The sequence below is a fragment of the Calliphora vicina genome, chromosome 4, assembly GCF_958450345.1.
Source record: "Calliphora vicina chromosome 4, idCalVici1.1, whole genome shotgun sequence".
NCBI classification, from domain to species: Eukaryota; Metazoa; Arthropoda; class Insecta; order Diptera; family Calliphoridae; genus Calliphora; species Calliphora vicina.
In genome coordinates, this window is record NC_088783.1 from 4,921,482 (window position 1) to 4,944,131 (window position 22,650).

Here is a 22,650-nt window from a genome sequence, read left to right on the forward strand (position 1 = left end):
TTAATCGATAATTTTAAAGTAGATTTTGCATGTTTAGTTTTAATGATTTAAACAATATTTTAAGTTGTTATAAATTTTGCAGTTTTCAGTTCAAAATTGTTATTTAAATTACTATTTATCCCCACTTTCCCTTTGTAGTTCCAAAAGCCCATTGAAAAACACCACTGTTTTAAGGTTATGAATACAATAATCATAATAATTAATTCTTTATTTGATAATAATGATATTGTTTTATCATTTAGTTTCACATATAATTACTTAATAATTCATTTCATTATTTGCTTTCTTGATATTAAAATATTACAAATAAAAAAATGAGAAAAATTAAAATAAAAAAATACTATGATAAATATAATTGTTTTGCTTGTTTCAAGAGTCTTAAGCAAAATAAAAGCAATATTTAGCAAAAATTCGCACAATCTTGACTACATTGAGTAAAAAATTTATGTTAAAATAAAAAAAATATATAAATAAAAATTAAAAATTAAAAAAAATAGGTTTATATTGCAAAATAAATAACAAATGTGAATGATGATATAATTTTAAAATAATATTATTTTTCTTTTATGAACTTGTTTTGTTTTGTTTTTTGTTTGTTTGTTTTGTATAAAATTGTGTGTATTATAATTTATAGTACATTATTATAATAGAGAGAATGAGGGCGAGATGCAATTAATTAATTAATTAAACAAAAATTAGATTTGTTATAGATAGAGAGAGATACGAGAGATACATAAGAGAATAAAAGCTTAAAAACTAATGATGTTTTTATATTCAATCGATAAAATGATTTAAATGTTTAATTTATAAATTTATAAATGTTTTCTTTCTTATAATGTTTTTCATGTATTTAATAGGAATAAGGTATTTTAAAAGTATATTTTATAGTACAAAATATACTCCCCTCCATCTTGTGTTTTAGAGTGGTTGTTTGCATTTATTCAATTTTCATTTTCAATATTTAATGATGATTGTGTTTTTTTTGTTTGTTTTTTAAAAAAATATGCTAAAAAGCGTTAAATATGTTTCATTCATTAAAAAGAAAATGTTGCAATTGTGTTTAAAAAAATTGTAAAATACACATACATAAGATTAGATTTTCACTCACTGCTTTTTGTATATAATTTCAATTATAATTAAGCAACGGAAGGAATCGCTAATTATTGGCATGTTTTTAAATTCTTTTTACTTTTACTTTTACTTTTAATTATTATAATTATTTTTTTTGTATAATTCTTAATTTTCAGTGTTTATTTTTCTTTTCTATAAAATTACAAAATTTTCTTGTGCGTTTTACTTTAAAACAGATTTTGTTCTGTGTTTAATTTTCATATTTTCTTAAGATTTCAGCAAAAACTTCCGCTTTATATTTCTATGGTATGAAATAGAATTCATTTCATTAGAAAATTTTATATTTTAAGTGATTTTTGTTTGTTTTGTTTAATGGAATATAGTTATACATTATATGTAGTATTATTTCTTAAAAAGAGAGTTGGTTTTTTAGTGTAAAACTCCTTCTTGTTGGCTTAAATGAATAAATAATCGTTAAAAAAGTATTTTGCAAGTTTCCCGCATACAATTTAGAATTCCCATTGTGTTGCCGCATCAGTACCATCATCTAATAGTTTGAAAGCACCATTTTTAGTGGCGCCCAAATATTTGCCATTTTGGGATCTACAAAAAATAAAATAATATTAGTGACTAATAATGTTTAGCTTTACTTTAAAATAACTCACCTAATACAAATTCTAGTAGGTTCACGTAATTCCAAATAGAAACCATCTGCTGGACCATCCGAATCAACTGATATGCCCTCGCCATCAATGCGCCAGTATTTGCCACTGTGTCCTTTGAAATAAACCAAACCTTTTTGGGCTTTTTCAACCAATATGGTCTCATAAGTAGCCTTATTGCATTCTAATTTGGTATTGCAGGGCTGGCGATAGCCTACAAAACCTTGTTCGCATTTAAGTACCAAAATGGGTCTGAAAAACATGAATGCCATGTTTATTAGTAAACGCTACTATTTAATTATTTAAAATATATTAAAAAAAAACACTTACCTATTAATCAAATAGAAATAGAATTTCGTAATATCCTCAATAGATTCGGAGGTGGCAAACAGATGGCCCGAACGTTTGGTAGCCAAAAATTTACCATTATTAGCACGGAACGATAGAGAACCATCACCATGCCATATCAACTCGAATAGAGCATCGGCACAACGTCTATTGCCGGTAGCTTGGATGCCTCCGCCAGCCGATAGACTCCAGTAACGATCTTGAGTTGTGCGTAAGGCCCAACGATGGGCCGACCAGTCAAATTCCAATTGGAATGTTTCGTTTTCACCAATTTCATCTTGATTGGCTGTAACATCAACACCTTGTTTCACAGAAACATAACGTAAATTCATGGCGGCAATAAAGGATGCTTGGGGCAAAGAATCTTCCAAAGAGAATAATTCATCACGCGTGACGGTAGATGAACGGGATTTAAGCACAGCCTTTGAGCCTATAGGCGAAAGATATTGGCCTTGTCTGAAATGAGTTAAACACAATGATTAATAAATCGTAATAAGAATTTTTTTTTTTGGAAAATCGGTTGAAAATTTACTCAGCTAATTTTAATATTCAAAAGATACCAGTGAGAAAGAAAAAGTACTATTAAGTCTCCCTTTGTGAATTCTTACACATTCAGGAAACACTGATAGAAAAATCGAATAGAAAAATCGAAAAGTACCATAAAGTCGGATTATGAGTGTGTAATTTTTCTAGGTTCATTATTAAAAACTATTAAAAAAGTACCATTCGAATAAAGGAAAGGCACCAACAATCACAAAGTTTGGATTTTTATTCACTCATAAATATACAGTAGCCCAAGAAAGTCTACATACTACAGTTTTTTATTTTTTTTTTATGAGATATATAATAATACATGTCTTATGTCGATTTTAGCAAAAAAAAAATTCAAATAACGCCCAAAAGTTCACCGTTATTAGAGTTGTTGATTCTGAGTAAAATAAAGAAAAATTAATTCTCGGTCACGCCTACTTTTGGATGGGCGGGACTATTAAGTTTCATAATAAAAATTTAATAACGGTGAAATTTTGGAAGTGATAGGAAATGTTGCTAAACCCGACTTAAGTGATGTTGTTTTAATTTTTTTTTGTGTGAATTTATTTTTTTAACAAATATATTTCACTACTTTTAACTTACAAATACAGCTTTCAACGAAAGAAATTTAATTTGAATTCCTGTATGTAGACTTTATTGGGCTACTGTAAGTATTTTCCCAAGAAAAATATATTTTTTTTAAAAAATTACCAAACTGTTAACTCGAATTTGGGCCAATGTACACCTTCATACTCAAGTTCCAAATAAAAACCTGTTAGTTCATTTTTATATGACTGTATTTATTTTGATAAAATTGAACAAATAATTTAGTTCTTATCCCATTTTTTGGTACTTTTTAGTCCACACTGAGATGATACAAATTTTATTGAAATAAATTTTAGTATCAGCATTATAAGCGAAAGAAAACTGATTTTAGTTTCTCTTACTTTATATTTACATATGTGAACGAATCAGTTTTCTTTCGCTTAGAATACGAACGAAATCTTTAATTCGTTAATGTGAAATTTATAAAAAAAGTATTTTATGAAAAAGTACCAAAAATAAATCAAATTTTTACCCCTTAAGGGTTCGAATTTCCAAAAAGTACTAAATTCATATTTGGTATTTTTTGAGGTTTAAAGAATATGATTTAAAACATATTTATTTGTTTATTGGTTCAAACAAAGTACCAAAATATAGTTTTTACCCATTTACTCCCCCGAAATGTCAGAATTTAAAAAAGTACCTCTTTTTTACGTAGATAAAAAAAGATGAATTTACAAACATTTTTTTTAGAAGATATAAAGTAACCGAATTAACCTCCAAACCAAAAATCCCTTCTGGGCGATTTTGAATCCGTCATTATAGATTTTAAAATAAACTCAAGTCGCCTTATGTTGTAAAGCGATGTTGCCACAAATTCATTGCAGTTATTATCAACTTACCTATCTCTTAAAGCCAAATGACCACCATGATATTCAGCACTAAATAGACAATCCTCATTGCAAAGATTCTGCAATTTACCATTGGCATTCAAATATCTATAAATCAAAACAGCAACAAAACACAATCATTAGTAACTAAGTGCCAACAGTATCTACATTTACTCTTAGAGCATGTGATCGATCAAAACTTACTTGTTATTACATGTATGCAAAGCATAACGTCCACCCTCCTCTTGACGGAACTCCAATGTGAATAGGGTGTCCTCTCCCCATGGTATGTTGGCATCAACATGTATCTCATCTTGGGACTCTGATAAATGAGCAAATCGTTTGCGGCCAATTGAACGCAGATTAACTTGTGGCCTGGCTGCCAAATGCACTGTCCAAAATTCACCATTGCTTGGTGTTTTGGCAGTACAAACCAATTTGTCTGGTGTACCACCTAGGAAATAACCGCGTGATTCATTTTTCAATGCCCAACGACCGGTGCCATCCTCAGCAATACTTATTTGAAACCGGCTACCAGCGTCACGTTCATCACTTTCGCACAATACATTGCCGAATGAGTCCACCGATAGATATTTGTTAAGATGAGATCTTAGATAGATAACACCTGAAAGTAGACCAACATTGAGCATTAATGTTGGCAAGAAAATTTTATACAATTAATGAACACTCTTAAAAAAGTTTGAAATTTAAATGTGAATAGGAGATTTATATTTATACAATTATAATTTTCAATATAACAGTTCTTATAAAATGAAATTGTTCCATGTTGAGATAATAAGCTTATTTAACATATTGAAACATATAAATTTTTTTCTTTTTGTTAAACAAACTATTATGATTTGAATACTTTCATTTTCGTTTTTCAAAGAGGTTATCAAACTATTTTTTTTCGATTATCTTTCACTAAATTGAAATGTTTGTTACAAAAAAAAACGGAACAAAACAAAAGTCACTAAATTGTGGATATTAGTCATTGTTATAATAATAATAATAATCTTTAACATAAACAAAAAAGAGGAAATACATAAATTTACAAAAAACAATCATTGGTAAAGATTACAGTAATAATATACAAATATTATTTTTAACAAAACAACGTTATTAACAAAAATACTCATAATGATCTAAGAAAAACAAAAAAAAAACTAACAGTTTGTTCGTTTTTCAATTTAAAACCAAATTAAAAATTTGTGTTTTTTTTGTGGAACTAAACAAAAATTTTATTTAAATTGATAACTCCATGGGAATGAAACCAAACTCAAAAACTCATTAATTTCCATGAAATTTTAATTATACAAAAAATACTTCCATGTACTCGCATGAATGTGATTTTCTCTAGAATTATTGCGAAAACAGAACGTTTTATCTATAAAAAAAAAACTACCAAAATTAATGTAAATAAAACATTACCATAATTTTATTTAAATCACAAACTAGGTTTTATATTACATTTCTGACATTTCATTTACATTGAAGAATTTTATTATTATGGATAATTTTTTGTTGTTCTTAGTAACTTACGAGGGTTAAATCGAAAGTCTTAATATAAATACTGATAAAACTTTCCCCAAATACTCTATTGTTCCGAGGTTCCCTTTGCTCTTCAACACTCAGACGGACGGATATAGCTAGATCGATCTACTCGAGTTTTATAAGGACCCAGAATATTTATTATTTTGTGGGTCTACGACCAATTTATTTCATATTTAGGTTATGGGTATAACCCAATAAGCACCAAAGCCTCAAAAATTTAAGCTCTTGAAAATTTTGTTGGATTTTGACTTGAATTCAAATGTAATTATGTTTTAAACTTGAAAAATATTTGAAAAATTAAATATTTTTCAAACAAAAAACATATGGTTTGAATTTATGTTTCCTTTTTACTGGAGAATGCTATTGAACTAAGGTGTAATACAACTGTAATTCAATTGCTTGACTATAATTCAAGGCTTGAATTACACTTGCTTTCAACTTGAATTCCAGTAAAAATGCTTATTGGGATTACAAGTTAAATGTGAATTGTACATTTTAATTCTTAATATTTAATATTTGTTTTTTAATTTAAATAAAAGTTGATGTAAAATTATTACTAAATGTTATAGTTCAAATAACAGTTCTAATAGTTCAAATTGATCTCAAATTTTTGAAACGGAACGGGGCTACGAAACGTAGCCACCAAAAAACTTACATACAAGATTCATACATCAATATATCAAGAATTCTTCCGGCTCGGTTGCTAAACGACAAAATGGGCCCACAAATATAAGGAAAAAACCGGGACAACCTCGATTTTTGACCTATTTTTTATCTATATCTGGATTACTAAGTCATTAATATAGACAATATGGATATCTAATGATAGATATTTCAAAGTCCATTGCAACGATGTCTATATAGTAAGTTGGACCTACAATGCGCCAAAATCGGGAAAAATATTTTTTAACCCGAACTTTTTTTCACCAAAAAAATTTTTTTGTCATAAATTGTTTTCCAAAAAATAATATTTTATAAATTAAAAAAAACTTTTTCAAAAAAAATATTTAAAAACAATTAAAAAAAAATTATTTTAAAGTATAATTTGGTGAAGGGTATATAAGATTATACACAGCCAAATATAGCTTTCTTAAGCTACGTTTCCGCATACACCGTAATCGGCACCGAAAACGAAATTCCATACATTTGCACCGAAAAAAAGTACGTTTCAGAAATCGGCAACGAAAATTGGGAACGAAACGGCACCGATCAGTAACGAAAAACCTGTCATTTGGAGCCGGAACGAAAACAACTTCAAGTAGGTTGTTTTCGGTGCTGTAGGAACGAAATTATTTTAATTATTTGTTTATTTCAAATTTAAAGAAAATCAAAATGAATAAAAAAATTCAATTTTCTTTATTGGAAGAGGAAAAAATAATAGATTTTGTCAAAAATAATGAAATTCTATTTAATGTGCGATATCCAAAATTAAAAAATAATTTCGTTTCTGTTTTATGCCGCAACGCATCCAACTGAAACGAGACGGTGACGAACACCAACGTTTTTCAGTTTCAGTTTTCGTTATCGGCGCCGATTACAATATTATGGTAACGATAAATTGATAATGAGTATTAATAAATTTCTATTAATTTTAGAAACATTTTAATTCATACTGGATTCAATTCATTTTGATTTTCTCAATTTAAATTTGTGATTTCTTAATATTAAATTCGATTACTTAATTTCAATCGATTTTTCTCGTAATTAATTTAAACTCGTTTTTCTCATTGCAATTTGCTTTTCTGAATTACAATTTGTATTTCTTCAAGATTAAATTTAATTTTTCATCTGTAATTTGTTTTTTCTCCATATTTATTTGGATTATACAATGAGATGAGACACTTCGATATATGTCTGATACAACAACAAAATACATTGATTAGTATTGTATTCTGTTGTTGCAAGAGTTAGGTTTTTGGTGTAGAGTTTCTAAAAAAAATAGTTTTGATCAAACATTTTATGAAATTAATTTAAAAATTATATTTCAGTAAGAATTGAAGAGACATTACATTCGTATTTGTACAACCAATTTTTAACTATTTGCTCTTTTGCCTTTAATCTTTTTAGCCACACTTTTATGTTTCATATAGCTTTAGTTGTTATTGTCTTGGTTTGCTTTATTTTTTGCCCGACAATTATAATAATTGGGTACTTTTTTTATGGATATTACAAAAATAATAATAAAAAAAAACTAAAAGATTGCTGACCTGTTGTGAATCGTATAGAGGCAGACAGGCATTGGGTTTGTGTTAAACAAAAAAAAATATATAAAATTATTTACATACATCTGTATGAATATATCTGTGGTCATATGGAAGAGTTGCTTAAATCGACATAAGAGTGAATTGAGCTCTTAAGCAGAAAATGTGTCAAATCTTCTCTATTTACCAGAGCTGTAAATGAATCATTCTCTTTTGATTTTAATTCGTTACGAGTTAGCAAAATCTTTTCACAACAACAAAATAAATGAATGAAATTTGAATTAATTCAAACGAATTAGGCAGAAATGAATTTAAATTAATTTACAATTCAAATGAATTTGTTAAAAGGAGTTGCAATTCGTTTTCAATTCAAATGAATTGCAATTCATTTGAATTGAATTGATTTTAAATTCATTCAAATGAATTAGAACATTGAATTGCAATTCAAATGAATGAAATCAAAAATGAGTTGCAATCAATCAAATTCAAGGGCAGATCTAGGGGGAAAGAAAAATTCCTATTCTGCCGTTAACTGACAATTCCAGTATATCATCGGAATTTCAAATCATTGGACTATACTAGGTGAAATACAAAACAAAATCAATTCAAATTTCAATCAATTCAATTCAAATGAGTTGGAAATTCTTTTTTCTAATTCATTTGAATTATTCAAAATCAATTCAATTCAAGTGTATTGCAATTCATGTTAACAAATTCATTTGAATTAGAAACGAATTGCAATTCATTCTACAAATTCATTTGAGTTGAAAATGAATTGCAATTAATTTTTACCAAATTCATTTGAAGTGACTCAAACTTCATTCAATTAATTTTTTTGTGTGAAAAGAATTAATTCAAGATTTTCTTATTCAGTGCATGAATAAGTCGCGAATTAATGCAAACATTTTTAAAAACTTGTAATAAATTTACAGATTTTTTGTAAGAAACAATCAAAATTACACAAAATTGTGTTTCCAATTTTGTGTAATTTTATATTTCAGAACTTTTTTTATTCGACTTAAGCTATTTTTCCATACGGACACAGATATGTAGATATATTTTGCACAGAATGTGGTCTTGTGTGGAGTGGAATGGAGTAGTTTTAAAGTTGTCATCATATTTTTTGTCTTGAAGTTGTATTTAGTCAATAATTTTCATACTTTACACCTCAGATAGGTATGTTTTATATGTAGGAACATACCTACAATATGTCTTTATATGGAATTGTAACAATGATAAAAGTCATCGTCATGCTGCAAATGTTTTTGAGGCAAAAAATCATTGTTTACTTGTCATGGTTGGCTTTTTAGTTGCGTTTTAAATTATGTCAGAGACGTGGTATGAATTTGAAATGAATTCTTAAAAATGGATAATGAAAATTTGCTTAATTGCAAATTGATAATATAGACTCTATATTATAAAGTATTTTAATAAATATTTTTAAAACAGTGATAATTAATAATCATTAAAAGTAATATACTCCTTTGCAAGCAACAACACTGCTTACTTATTTTTTATTTTTTTTTGTAAAATGAACAATTGCTGCTTGTTTTTATCTTTATTCAATGGGACATTGTTAAACTACTGGAATGATAAAATATTTTCACAGTTAAGTGTAATAAACTGTTGAAAACAAACAAAAAAATATCAGGCATCTTCATTTATTATGTATGTATGTACTGGGTTTTAATTTTTTGCCACGACAATAATGATCAACAATACGAACAACACTTCAGCATAAATCTTTAATTTAAATGCATAAGCGTGTCAATTACTTGACTACTGACTGACTGACTGAATGACTTTTATCAGTGGCTTCCAAGCAAAAACAGCCAGCCACTTGAACGAACGCATTTCGTACAATAATTTACAGCAGTAAGTAGTTTCCTTAAATCATTTCTTATTTACTGTATTTATTTATCTTAATTTTTATTACATTTTCATTTTGGTGTCACATTGGAGAGCGCTTTTAATATTTGCATGGAAATTTGTTGTTGACAATTTACTTGCTGCCTCATCGTGGCAAGATGAATGTGAACAAGCAACAACAATGTTTTTGTTGTATGTTGAAAATTGACACTTGACTTAAATGTTGTAAAGATCTGATTTTTTACTTTATTCGTTGCATCAACAATTTACATTCACATTTAGTTTATTCGATTATTTCTTTATAGATGAAATGTGCATATTTCAAGAATACATAATTTTATAGTAATCAAGAGATTATAGCCCGATCAAAAATTCAAAAATAGTGATTCTTAGCAAATTGGTATGTATTCCGAAAGGGTTGGTATGATTCAATTTATTTAATTTCTACATATTTTTATAAGTTTTATAGCAATATTATAATGTTCACTGTAATTATACTGTCCAACAAATTGAGACTTTTTGATTGGAACAGAATAGTGACCCTATAATTCTGAAAGAGCATGTTGAGTAGATAATTTTTGTAGAATAAACTTATAGTTCAGCTGGTCCGAAATTTTTTTACAGTGGGTCAAAGTTTTTATTTTTTTAACGAAGGGAGCATTATACTAACTGAAAAAAATGTTGTAAGTTATTATCTGAGAGAATTCTTATGGTCAGAGTTATATTATAGAATTTTATGGGGATTATTTTTGTGGAAGATCTTAACCCTCTAGCTCCCCTCTTTAAGGGTCAATTTGACCCTTTTTTTGAGAAAATCAAAAAAAGTCCTTTCAAAAAGGACATTTAAGGATTAAAATATTCTACGAAAATGTTTGCTGGAAAATTTCAGTGGGGGTCACCAAAGTTGTAAATAAAGCTCTTTACGCTTAATATATCTATCCAAAGAATCTATACTACAAATATTTTAAAATATAAAATATATGAAATTTGTTGTAAAACCCAAGAAGAGCTTATTTGAAGCTACTCAAGCAACAATTTCAAAACGTTTGCGAGCAGCAGGATTCATCCAAAAGCTGAGAAATTGTGTACCATACGAATTGAAACCGAGAGACCTTGAAAGTCGAAAGAAAATATTACTTGCGATAAAAAATGAATCCATTACGATAACCCGAATCGTAAAAGATCGTACGTAATGCCCTGTCAACCAGCCGAATCGACATCTAAGCCGAATATCCATGGCGCTAAGGAAATGCTCTGTATTTGGTGGGACCAAAAGGGTCCTATCTGTTGTGAGCTGTACCGAACGCAAGTGCTTCGTGATTTCTTGACCTCTAAAGATGAGCAGTCAGTTCTTTTGGTTAGGAATCCATATGTTGCCAGAAAGATGAGAATAGTCAATACTTTGCATAAATTTATACTGAACAAATATTTCAAAATAAAGGCTAAACATGTGAGAAAATCCCGCATTTGTAAGTCTTACATCCAATATTATTAGAATATATTAGCGATAAAATACAATTGATAGATTCATGCATTTAAATGTTATCGGGAACAAAATATGTATAGTAGTAAATCCGAACAATTTTGATACAAACCTATTCTAAAATTTATTTTTGGTTCAACTGCTAATATGTCGTTGTGTTGCAAACAGTTTGGCAGAATCAATATACCTCCCATATGTTTGGTGGTTTGTATAAAAATATGTTCTTCACAGTTTTGAGTCAAATATAAGTTTTTATGATTTGTTTAACTTTCTTTGTTTAAACACAATTTCCTAACTGATCTTAATAGAAGTGTCATTCATATTTTACCTCATGACTCCGGTATATAACAAACACAGCTTGTGGCTAATGAGCGAAATATCTTGCTGTCATAGAAGGTCATTAAGAAAAATAATAAATGCGTGTATGCATGAAAATACATGTTTAAAACTTGACAAAATTCTGGCTAAAATAGAATCTTTTACATTTAAATTTCCATCAGTTTAAAATCACATAAGAAAATTTCGCCAGTAAATAAATATCTTATTAAACTGCATGTTAAATCTGTGTAAGTTTCAATTTAATGCCAATACAAAACAAAGATTATCAGCATGGGTTCATGTCTATGGTAAAAAAAATTGTTAAAGGTTACAATGTCAAACAATTGTAGATGTTATCTTATGCTATTTTATGCAAAAAAAAAACTTAAATTGTTATAAAACAAAAGAAGAAAAAAACCAACAAACAATTCAAACCTGTCGCTTTAACTAAAAAACACGCATTAAATTTCCACCGTTAATTCAAATTTTCGTATACGATCACTATCAATGCATAACAATGACCAGTAGTTAGCAAGTTACTCGTAGTTTGTTAGCTTAAGCTTACAACTACGAAAATTCTAAACATGTCTACAGTTTAACTAAATAAAACTTGGTTTGACTTTGGCTTAAACTAAAAGAAGGAAAAAAATAAACATGTGGACCATTATAGTAGATGTGTTTGTTGTGTTTTGCCATTGTTTAGTCACATGTTACAGGAAAATTTAAATTGATCTTTTACATGGCAAACGAAAACTAGAGGATATTGAAAATTAATAGTTTGGAAAAACGGTAACAAGCATGTGGCTGGCTAGCAAACGCGAAAACTTTAAACAGAAAATTGTACATCTAATATGTATGTATGTAGATGATCCGGCCATAACTCATTTATTCATTCATTCAGAGATACATACGTATGTACTCGTACATATCTATCTACACATGTAACAAAAATGAACAAACATTTTGTTGTACAAAGAGAAAAAAAAATAGTTTGATCATAAATCATGCTCAATGTCTGGTGAACAAACATACGCAGTGCAAAATAATAAATTGAGTTTAAAGTTATTTATTACGTTTTTTCATCTTTCTCTGCTTCGTTTTAGTCTTTGCGATAAATGAAGTAGAATCTGCTATAATTTAATTTTTTGTTGTTTCTTATTGATACTTACTTTCACCGGTATTGGATGGTTCTAATGTCCATAACTGTTTCTTTTTCAAACTGGCACCGTTGGCATTCAATTTGAAACCGAATGTCTCGGCCGTCATATAACGATGCTGGCCATTGATCAGACCAATGGTCCACCAACCCTTCTGTTGGTTCTGTGATATAATGTCGCCATTTGTATGATTTAACTCATAACTCTGGCCGTTCATGGTGTTGTTGATGGAGTTGATAATCGGTGTGGGAGCAATGGTGACGATTTTTATAAAAAACAGAGGAGTTGATAAGAAATTTATTTACGATTTTAACCTTTTAATGGTGTCGCTGAAACTTCCGTTTTTCTTCGCGTTCAGTGTTATCTGTGCAAGAAGCTATGACTTTTAATCTTCAAACTGGAAATATAAAAGAGAAGAAATATGGTTTTGGTTATTGATATTGTCCAGAATTTATGTTTATAAATAAAATAAATTATATTTTCTATGTACAGACATCTTTTTATCTTTTGTTATTGTATGTTTATATGTTTATAAATATGAAAGGGTATTTTGACAGTTGGTGTAAACTATACTTGACAAATATTTGACAAACGTTTGTTGTCACGACAAAGTTGTCTGAGTAAAAGCACTAAAAATTTTGTCACAACGAATCTATAATACTAAAAAAATGGAGACTATGGCGCCAAATCATAACTTTTGAAGCAAATGAGATAATCAAAAAATTTAAAAGACATATGATAGATAATTGATCAACCTATGAGATGAGTGAAATGATATTTTTAAAATTTTAGATTTTTCATATTTCTTTTTAAAATTATTCCAGAAAAGATTTCAATTTTTTGTGAAATATTGCTCATAATCGGTAAATGAAGATATACCTAATAGGTTTTCACAACCATTTTGATATTTTCTTTTGGGTGTTTTTTATTGCCATATTACTGAAACCAGCTGTGTTATCTGTGTTTCAAATGTTCAATGAATTTTATTATGAATTAATTAAGGCGACCAGATTTTGAAAATGAAAATACATGACATAAAGAAAAAGACCAAAAATGCATTCAACACATTTTTGAAACCATGTCTTTTTTAAAAATTTTACCTCTAGCAATAAATGGGGCAAAGACGGGCAGCTGAAAATTAGGTAAAGGAATAATCAAAGAACTTATTATATTGAAAATTTGACAAATATAGAAATTTATACAGCCTAACTACAAAAGCCTTAAAGTCCATAAAGTTGACTATTATTTAAAATTTCGTACCATAAAAATTTTTGAAAGCTTTTTTTATAATATTTGTTATAGTACGAAAAAAACAAAAGTTCTATTTTAAAATAAAGCCAACTTTAACAAATATTAACTTCAGCCTAACTATAAAATTTCTTTTATAGTTGGGCTGAATGTTTTTTTTTCAATATTGAAAATATGAATACATATTTGGTAAATATCGATTTACCTGGACAAACACAAAGCAAACAGTACAATTAAAAAAATATGAAGATCCGTTACCCAGTTTTCAAGATATTGTATCTGAAAGCGTACCAAATTACCTAAAAATAGTCTGTTTTTTTGAAAACTGAAAATCAGTCACCTTTGAAGGGCTATATCTTCTGAATCAAAAATATGATTCTAATAAGAGTAACATATTTGAAATCGTTGGACAGTTTCCTGTAAAATAGGTTTATTCAATATTTTTAGGGACACTTGAAATTTTTGAAAAAAAAAAATTTTTTTGGTGAAAAAAAAATTCGGAGTAAAAAATAGTTTTCCCGATTTTGAGCCATTGTAGGTCCGGTTTACTTTGGCCTTATATACGCCATTGCAAAGGTCTTTGAAATATCTATTATTGGATATCCTATTGTCTATATTAATGACTTAGTAATCCAGATATATGTATATAAAAAAGTAGGTCAAAAATCGAAGTTGTCTCGGTTTTTTTCTTATATCTCTGAATGACAAACTTATACATATATACTAGGGATGCCAAACGGGACAGGGTTTTACAAATCCCGTGATTCGGGATTTTATAAATGTAAATCCCGGGATTTTTCGGGATTTTAGTTAAACGTCGAGAACATCCCGAAAAATCCCGGGATTTTCGGGGTAGGGATTTCGGGATTGCCATCCCTAATATACATCCTTGCCATTCATCGTGTCAACTCATAAAAGTGTACAATTGTATTCGAAAGTAGATAAAATCAACAGTTTGAAATCCTAAATTTAGAATCACTAATCGTGTTTTGTATTTGCCCATGAAAAAAAAACATTTAAATATTTTAAGACCCTGTTTGCTTTATTTATAAACTGTGGTTTTCTTTTTCCTCACATTCATTCTGCATTCTCAGATACTATTTATTTAAATGTATATTCATATGTATAGTATATGTATCGTACCATGTAGATGCGTTAAATTATAGTGGTTTTAAAAATTCATTATTTCTATATATCTTTATTTTTTTTTTGCCATATACTTTTAATCTGTATTCCATTTTTCCTTTAGTTTTATATAAATCACGGTCTGTTGGTGCCGGTCATAGCTATAGTAAAGAAATCCTATAAGTTATTGATACGACTAAGTACATGCATACATTCGTTGAATTTTTTTTATGTTCAAAGGAGCAGTATGAAACTTTGAATATTTTACCCCTCTTCTTTGGCTTAATTTAATGTTTATGTCCAAGTTGATAGTATATCAACTAATAGCATTTATGTAAATTTATAATTTATAGTTATTTTTATATCGCACTACATAAAATATTGGAAATAAAAATTTCTATTTTTAGACGTAAAAGAAAATTAAAAATCAATTGCTTAGTTAGAATTTTGAAGGTTGTTGAAATTAATGCTGCAAAATTTGGAAATATCTTTAAAATATTAATCTCACTACGTTGATATGCCGTAATTTATTGAAATGTACGCTGTGTGTGTTCACAAAACTTTGCAATAATATTTCAAACTTGCAACAGCAACCAACGCCCATGTAAAAATTAAAATCCAAAAAGGAAAATCGTATAGAGTGCTTGAACATCAACCATATTAAACTATGCTAACAAAAAAAAAAAACATAAAATAATCTTAACAAAAATATGCCATGACAAAAATAAAATAAAATGACATGTTTATGAAAAACTAAATAAAAATGAATTATTTACTTTGTTTGCAAATACATATGTACTATCTATGGTACAAGTTGAGACTCAAAAGAAACAACAATCTATTGTTTAAATCATCTCAACTGAAATAACAAATGACTTTTGTAAATTTTATAAACAAAAAATCATGTTCCACTGCTGAAAAAGTCATAAGATGTCTAAAGGTATGTTGTAAATGAACTTACATAGAGTAAGTATGTAGATACGAGTATTTTAACAAATCATTTTTAGAGATGAACTGAACATTCAGTAGATTTTTCATGCCATGACTACTAAAACGAATTCATTAACGTTTACTGACATTGTAGCTTAATTTATACATCATCCTGTTTGCAATTTACTCAGCTATTTAATTGTTTTCCTTTTTTCTCTCTCAATAACTATGTAGGCAAATATGTATGTATATGAAATCAGTCAATTCCCTGCACCAGTGATTTCATATTGAGTTTTTCCTTATTGAGGTACCGAATGATAATTTGTTTGAGCATTCGATACATAAGGTTCTGAATAATTAATTCATAGGCTTAATATTTTACTTTAAATGTATTGAATTCATTCCTTTCATAATTCATTCATTATAGCACTAATTCTTTAAGGAATCATTCAAGTTTTCTTTAATTCTAATCTGAAAGTAAAATAGCTTTTAAAAATGTATTGAATGAATCAGGGCACACTTAAAAAGGTGACTGCATCACTACAACAATACAAAAACAACAGGAACTTTGTTTTTGTTAAAAGGTAGGTGAACTGTCAAAGTTGCCTGTTGTTGTTTTTGCTTTTGGGTTTGTTGTATTTTTCGCCACAACAACCACAAGTGAATTGACAATTCAAACTAAATAAAAAAAATAATCAGCTGTTTCATCGCAGTCACCTTTCTAAGTGTGCCCTGGAATGAATCAATTATTCAATTCAAATCAAATCTATTACTAATAAGCTTTATACACTAGTTTTCAATTCATTTTGTATGATTTAAATCAAAACAAAAACAAATTGAATGAAGAAACAGTAATTTATTAGATTTGAATTAACATAAAGTTAATCAATCAGAAGGAGAGAGAAATGTCAACGAAAAAAATTAAACAAAATTACTCATTTTTCACACACATAGGTGATGCAATAACATAATACATGGCAATAGATTCTCACGAATTAGGTTTTTGACAAGAGACTTCGGTTTTTGGCTCTCAGTTACCTATCTATGTAGTTGTCATCTATGATTCAAATCACAGATTGCACAGATACGAAACAAATGACAGTTCTCAAAGAAGTAATATCGAACCGTATGGTTATTTTGACGTTCTACAACCAATTTTCAATGGTTATGGTTTGCAGTGCGATAGAAAAAACACCAGGGACCGTAACGGTTGTAGGTGATATTAAAAATGTTATTTTGTGACTTTAAAAATAAAAAATCATCTAAAACAGTTCGTATGAAACTCTTAAAAAAAGAGTTTTAAATTGCCGTCATAAAACTCAATTGAGGAGTTTTATTTGTCCCGTCAGAAAAATAAAACTCCTCAAATGCGTTTTTTTATGACGGCTATTTAAAATTCTTTTTAAGAGTTTCATGCGAATTTTTTTCTGAAAGAGCACTTCAATACGAATTTTTTGGTATATATAGGTCTCCATTGACTCTAACATAGAGAGTTTTTGATTTAAAAATTTCTGAATAACCGTTATTTACGGTCTCTGAAAATTACAACTTTCAATAGACAACGAGTATGATATACATATATTTGACACTTCTTCCAAATCACAACCATTTCGATATTTTCTTTTGGGTGTTTTCTATTGCAATATTACTGAAACCAGCTGATTAATATCTGTATTATCTGTGATTCAAATGTTCAATGAATTTTATTATTAATTAATTCAACAATGTATGAATTCTGTTCAAATGAAAGAATTTAAAGGAGGCTAAATTTAAATTCGGAATTAGGATTTTAGTGCATTAATTCAATTTAGGAATTAATTCATACTTTGACTGTTCTAAAGGGTGTTTTTTAAGCCCGTTAGAACTTACAAAAGGGTTAACTGTCAATTGAACTGTAATAATCCGCTCACTTTTTGACATTAGTGATCAGCAGGGAAACCAAAATATGCAAATGCATGTTTTTTCTGGTGAGTCTAATGAGCACATGGATAAGATATTTACACGTTTCAGAACTATTTAAGAATTTTGGCATCGATTTGTTAGTGCATATTTTTGCATATTTTACCCTTAAATACATATTTTTGCATATATTTGTTTTAAGAGCATATTTATGTCATATTTTGCGTTTTTAGAGCATATTTTACTGTTTAATAGCATATTTTGAGTTTAACAAAAAAAAATTTTGTCTTACTTATTTTTCGCTGTTGTGTTACAGGTTTTTACTTCCTTTGTTTAAAATTCAAAATTGAAAAATAGATGGCTCTTCATCAAAAAAAAAAAAAATTTAAAAAACAAAATTTTTTTTTTTCAAATTTAAAATAACAATTCCAAAAATTTTTTTATCCAAAAAATGAAAAAACTGAAAAAAAATTTTTGTTCACCTAAAAATATTTAAATTTTTTATTTTGAAGTATAATTAGGTGAAGGGTATATAAGATTCGGCACAGCCGAATATAGTTCTCTTACTTGTTTTAATATAAAATAAGCACTATTTTAATAATAGCTCCATCTAAATATCAAATTTTAGTTCTAATTCAAACTTAACCGTTCTAAGTGTTAAAGAAATATTGTCTTTTAAATTTGCTCCTGTAACATCAGTTGATGTCGAAAGAACATTTTCTACGTTTAAAAATCTTTTCAGATCCAATAGACAACGATTTTTATTTGAAAATTTAAGTAAATTTTTTTTGGTTAAAAATTATGTAAAAGTTTGTTTTTTTAAGAGCATATTTTTTAAATTTTAAGAGCATATTTTAAAGTTTTTACTGCATATTTAAAGCGCCTAAAACGCTTTTTTTAGAGCATATTTCCGGTTTCCCTGGTGATCAGTATACTCTGGCAAATCATCATGAATAGATTGATTGAATTATGCAAATTTATTTTGAAAATCAGTCATCGATTCGCGTAACTTATAGAAGACAGTTTTATCGTCAAATTGTGTTCAGAGATGAGGCTCAATTTCGGCTTATTAATAAATAAAATTGCCGCATATGGACCCTACAGACTCCATTGCATCCAGAAAAATGCAACGTTTGGTGCGGTTTACAAGCTGATGGCATCATCGGACTTTATTTCTTTAAAAATGAAGCCGGAGCTCGCGTTACGTTCAATGGTGATCGTTACTATAACATGATCAATGATTTTTTGTTTGAAAATAAGGATGACATTGATCCGGGCGACATGTGGTTTCAACAGAATTGCAGGATGGTGGCATACGGCGACCGCAATTATCGATTTATTGAAATCTAAATTTGGCGACAACTTGATTTCGAGAAAATCATTCAATTTGACAGGATGGCGCTAAGTGCCTACGAAGACCGCAACCATCGATTTATTGAAATCAAAATTTGGCGACAACTAGATTTCGAAAATAGGACCTGTCAATGTCAGTTGGCCTCCAAGATCATACAATTTGACAGGATGGCGCTAAGTGCCATAGGGAACCCCAACCATAGATTTATTGAAATCAAAATTTGGCGACAACTTGATTTCAAGAAAAGGACCTTGTCAATTGGCCTCCAAAGTCTTGCAATTCGACACCTCTCGATTATTTCCTGTGGAGCCACGTGAAGTCAATTGACGCCTTGGAGGCCAACATTATTCGTGTTATTCGTGACATACGGCCAGCAATGCTCGAAAAAGTGGACCAATAATGGACTTCCAAAAGAATAGCTGCGGTGGCTAACGTACTTTAGGTTATACTCCTTTGAACCAGCTGTTTTCGTTCAAATAATAGCAATTGATTGAAAATCCTTTCTATACTGCATACAAAAAGCTAATGTTTCATAAATTAAGCGCAGACTAATAAAGGGTGCTTCAGAATTCGTTGTCTATTCCATACAAAAACAAACACTATTTATAGATATGTAGTAGATTCTCAGTTTACTAGTGGCTCCTTATAAAGTAAATGATAAATTTTGTGTGCTTCTCGTGCTGCTGCTAGCTGTCTTTGTTGTGGGATGTCGTCTATTCATGATGACGTTGACGTTTAAACCAAAAATAGTAAAAATTAAATGTTTTCTAGTTCTTTACCCTTTTCTTCCCTTTTTGTTACCAGTTAAGCTTGTTTTTGTTGTTTTTGTATTAATCATTTATTTTGAAGTGGACAGGGTGTGTGGATTTGCATACTAATTAAGAGTGTACGAAGACAATCATGTTCGGTGAACTCCCAAACGCTAAACAGGGCATAATAAGTATCAAAAGTAAATGGAAGGAAAAAAGTGGAATAAAGCGAAATGAAAATTTGTTGAAAAAGGAAACATTTTTGCTTCTTTTGTTTAATAAGTTAACAAGTATGCTAATATTTATAGCTATGTAGAGATAGATAGATGTATTTATACATATATATATAGAGGAGGGCCGCTTTTGTTAAACTCTCCATTAACGTGGCTAAGAATAAAAATGCAAAGTTTAAAAATGCAACTGTTTGAGTGTAGTTTTCATGATTTAGCCAAACAAAGGATTGGGCGTTGTCTGTTGTGTATATGACTGACTGAGAGTCTGTCTGTCTGTTTTTTTTTTAACTGCCTGTAAGTATTTGTAGTATAATACAGCAGTTTGAATTACGGTTTTAAATACAAGTTAGCAGTAATAAAAAGTAAAAGTTTAACTAACATTTAGTTATAAATTAAGTTACAATCTATTGTGTTCAAATATTGTAGATTTTTCGTTAATTAATTTAAAATTTAAGATATATTTTTTAATTTGTTCCAAAACAGTTAGTTGCTGCAATTAAGAGAACAATAAATACAATATTTTGCATCAAAAATTTCTTTTAATTGCATTTGCTATAGCTGCTGTTAAATGCATTATAATAGAAAGTTTTCTTCTTTTTTTCTTAACTGTTAAATTAAAACATTTGATTTAGTTTTTTTGTGAAAATTTAAAGATTTTTTTTATTATTTCTTCTAAACAATTATTTGAGTTTAATTGGCTTATTAGTCAGCCAAGAAAAGCATTATTGTTGTTTTTTGATTCATTTTATTTTTAGTAGTTTTTTGTTAAATGAAAGAAAATTTACAAACCGTAAAATTTTATTAATTTTATTTAAACAGTTAACAAAATGCAATGAATGTATTGTATTTAATTGTTAAAAAAGCAAAAGAAAAAATCCTGTTAAAAATGGCATGTAATTGTTTATTTTTTTTTTGTTGTGGCTGATTAACAGTAGTGATTGGAAATATAGCACAGTTTAATGATGATTATAATTATCAAAAATACTGAAATAATGTCTGTCTATTAGTCTCAAGTAATTTAACTCTTTGCAGTTTAGTGGTCACTTTACTAACCACCTTTTCTATAGTATTTAAATCATAGTTTATTTCCATATATTGGCATTTTGCTAAACAACTATATTTTTTGAAGTCATGGTTAATGTTTTTTTGCAAAACTTTGCCGTCAGGGTGCTCTGGTTAGATAAATATATTAATTTGAAAATATTGTAAAAATCATTTTTTTTAAGAGACTTTCACACATTCAATAAAAAAAGCACAGAGTATTTATTGTTCATCGAATTCAGTGTAACTTTGCTACAAATTTAGTCAAAATAAATTTTTACGAAACGAAAATTTGTATCAAAATTATTTTTAATTCCAACTGCCACGGTGGTTAGTAAACAAACCACCCCACTCCACAAAAACCTTAGAATGGGTTGGTTTTTTATGTTTTGATTTTAAATTTATACACAAAATACCTTGGCTGAAAGAGTTAAATGAAAATTACACAATAAAACAATATTATTAATATTTGAATAATAATATTACAGCGAAATATGTACAACATTTACCCCCGTCTTTTTATTTAGCAAAACATCATTTTAACACCACCACAGGTTTCGCTTTAGTTTTTCTTTTCTTTTGAAATGCATTGCGATACATTTTACTTTGACACCATGTCAATGTCTTGACAAACCAGTTGATGCAAAATATTTGTACATCTAACGCTTAAGACAGCTGTAAAATCTCCTTTCAATTTATTTTTTGTTTGGTATTTTATGCGTTTTTCTCTCAATTTGTTGGCTGAAAAAGCGGTTTTAATTTTGTTGTGTTTTTATATTGAATTTAATTATCTTAATTAACATGTCATCAAATGTTAATTTTGTTTAAACATATTGTTTTTAAACACTAATTGTTAAACATTATGCACAATTTAAAACAATTAAGAAGATTTTTTTTACATAAATTTTATTTTTATGCGAAATTAAACAAATAATTAGAAAGAAAAATCGGTAAAAACGGTATTATTTCCAATATCTACCTATTAAGACAGTTAGTCAAGTTTACTTGCGCAAGTCTATTTTTCTTCCTCTCTCTTCTATAAACTCAAGTTTTGCCCAAGTAAACTTGACGTGTGTAAACCCGCACTAATATGAAAAAATGTAGACACTTTTCACAAACTGCTACTTAAATATTGTTTAAACAATTGTTTTAAAAATATTTCAATACTACGTATTTCAGTTACCAGTAAGCATCAGACAGGCCACTGTATTGTTCTTCATTTCCACTCTTTTACAATAGTTATTTTTTTGTACAAGGTATTCTTTAAAAGTGGCTTTACTAACTAAAAATCACATCTTTACATTGTTCAGACCAAAGAAAAAACACAATAAACCGCAAGTTTTGCATTGTTTTCATGGCTGTCAGTCAATCAGCCAACCATTTACAAAAAAAAACAATATATATATAAAACTAAAGAGAAATAATAAATAAAAACAGAAATAGA

At 28.4% G+C, this 22,650-nt stretch overlaps 1 protein-coding gene across 2 annotated transcripts in view; it reads right to left on the reverse strand.

The window, feature by feature from the left end:
* Positions 1–167: 167 nt before the first annotated feature.
* singed (fascin domain-containing protein singed) overlaps positions 168–22,650 on the reverse strand; it is a 65,929-nt gene continuing 43,446 nt past the window's right edge. For both annotated transcript variants that reach the window (XM_065509791.1, XM_065509790.1), the window contains 6 exons: positions 12,640–13,024; positions 4,250–4,670; positions 4,058–4,153; positions 2,064–2,537; positions 1,737–1,985; positions 168–1,674 (listed from right to left, as the gene is read on the reverse strand). In XM_065509791.1, coding sequence (XP_065365863.1) covers positions 1,581–1,674; positions 1,737–1,985; positions 2,064–2,537; positions 4,058–4,153; positions 4,250–4,670; positions 12,640–12,844 — 1,539 coding nt within the window. In that variant the 5' untranslated portion in view covers positions 12,845–13,024 and the 3' untranslated portion in view covers positions 168–1,580. The remainder of the gene's footprint in view (positions 1,675–1,736; positions 1,986–2,063; positions 2,538–4,057; positions 4,154–4,249; positions 4,671–12,639; positions 13,025–22,650) is intronic.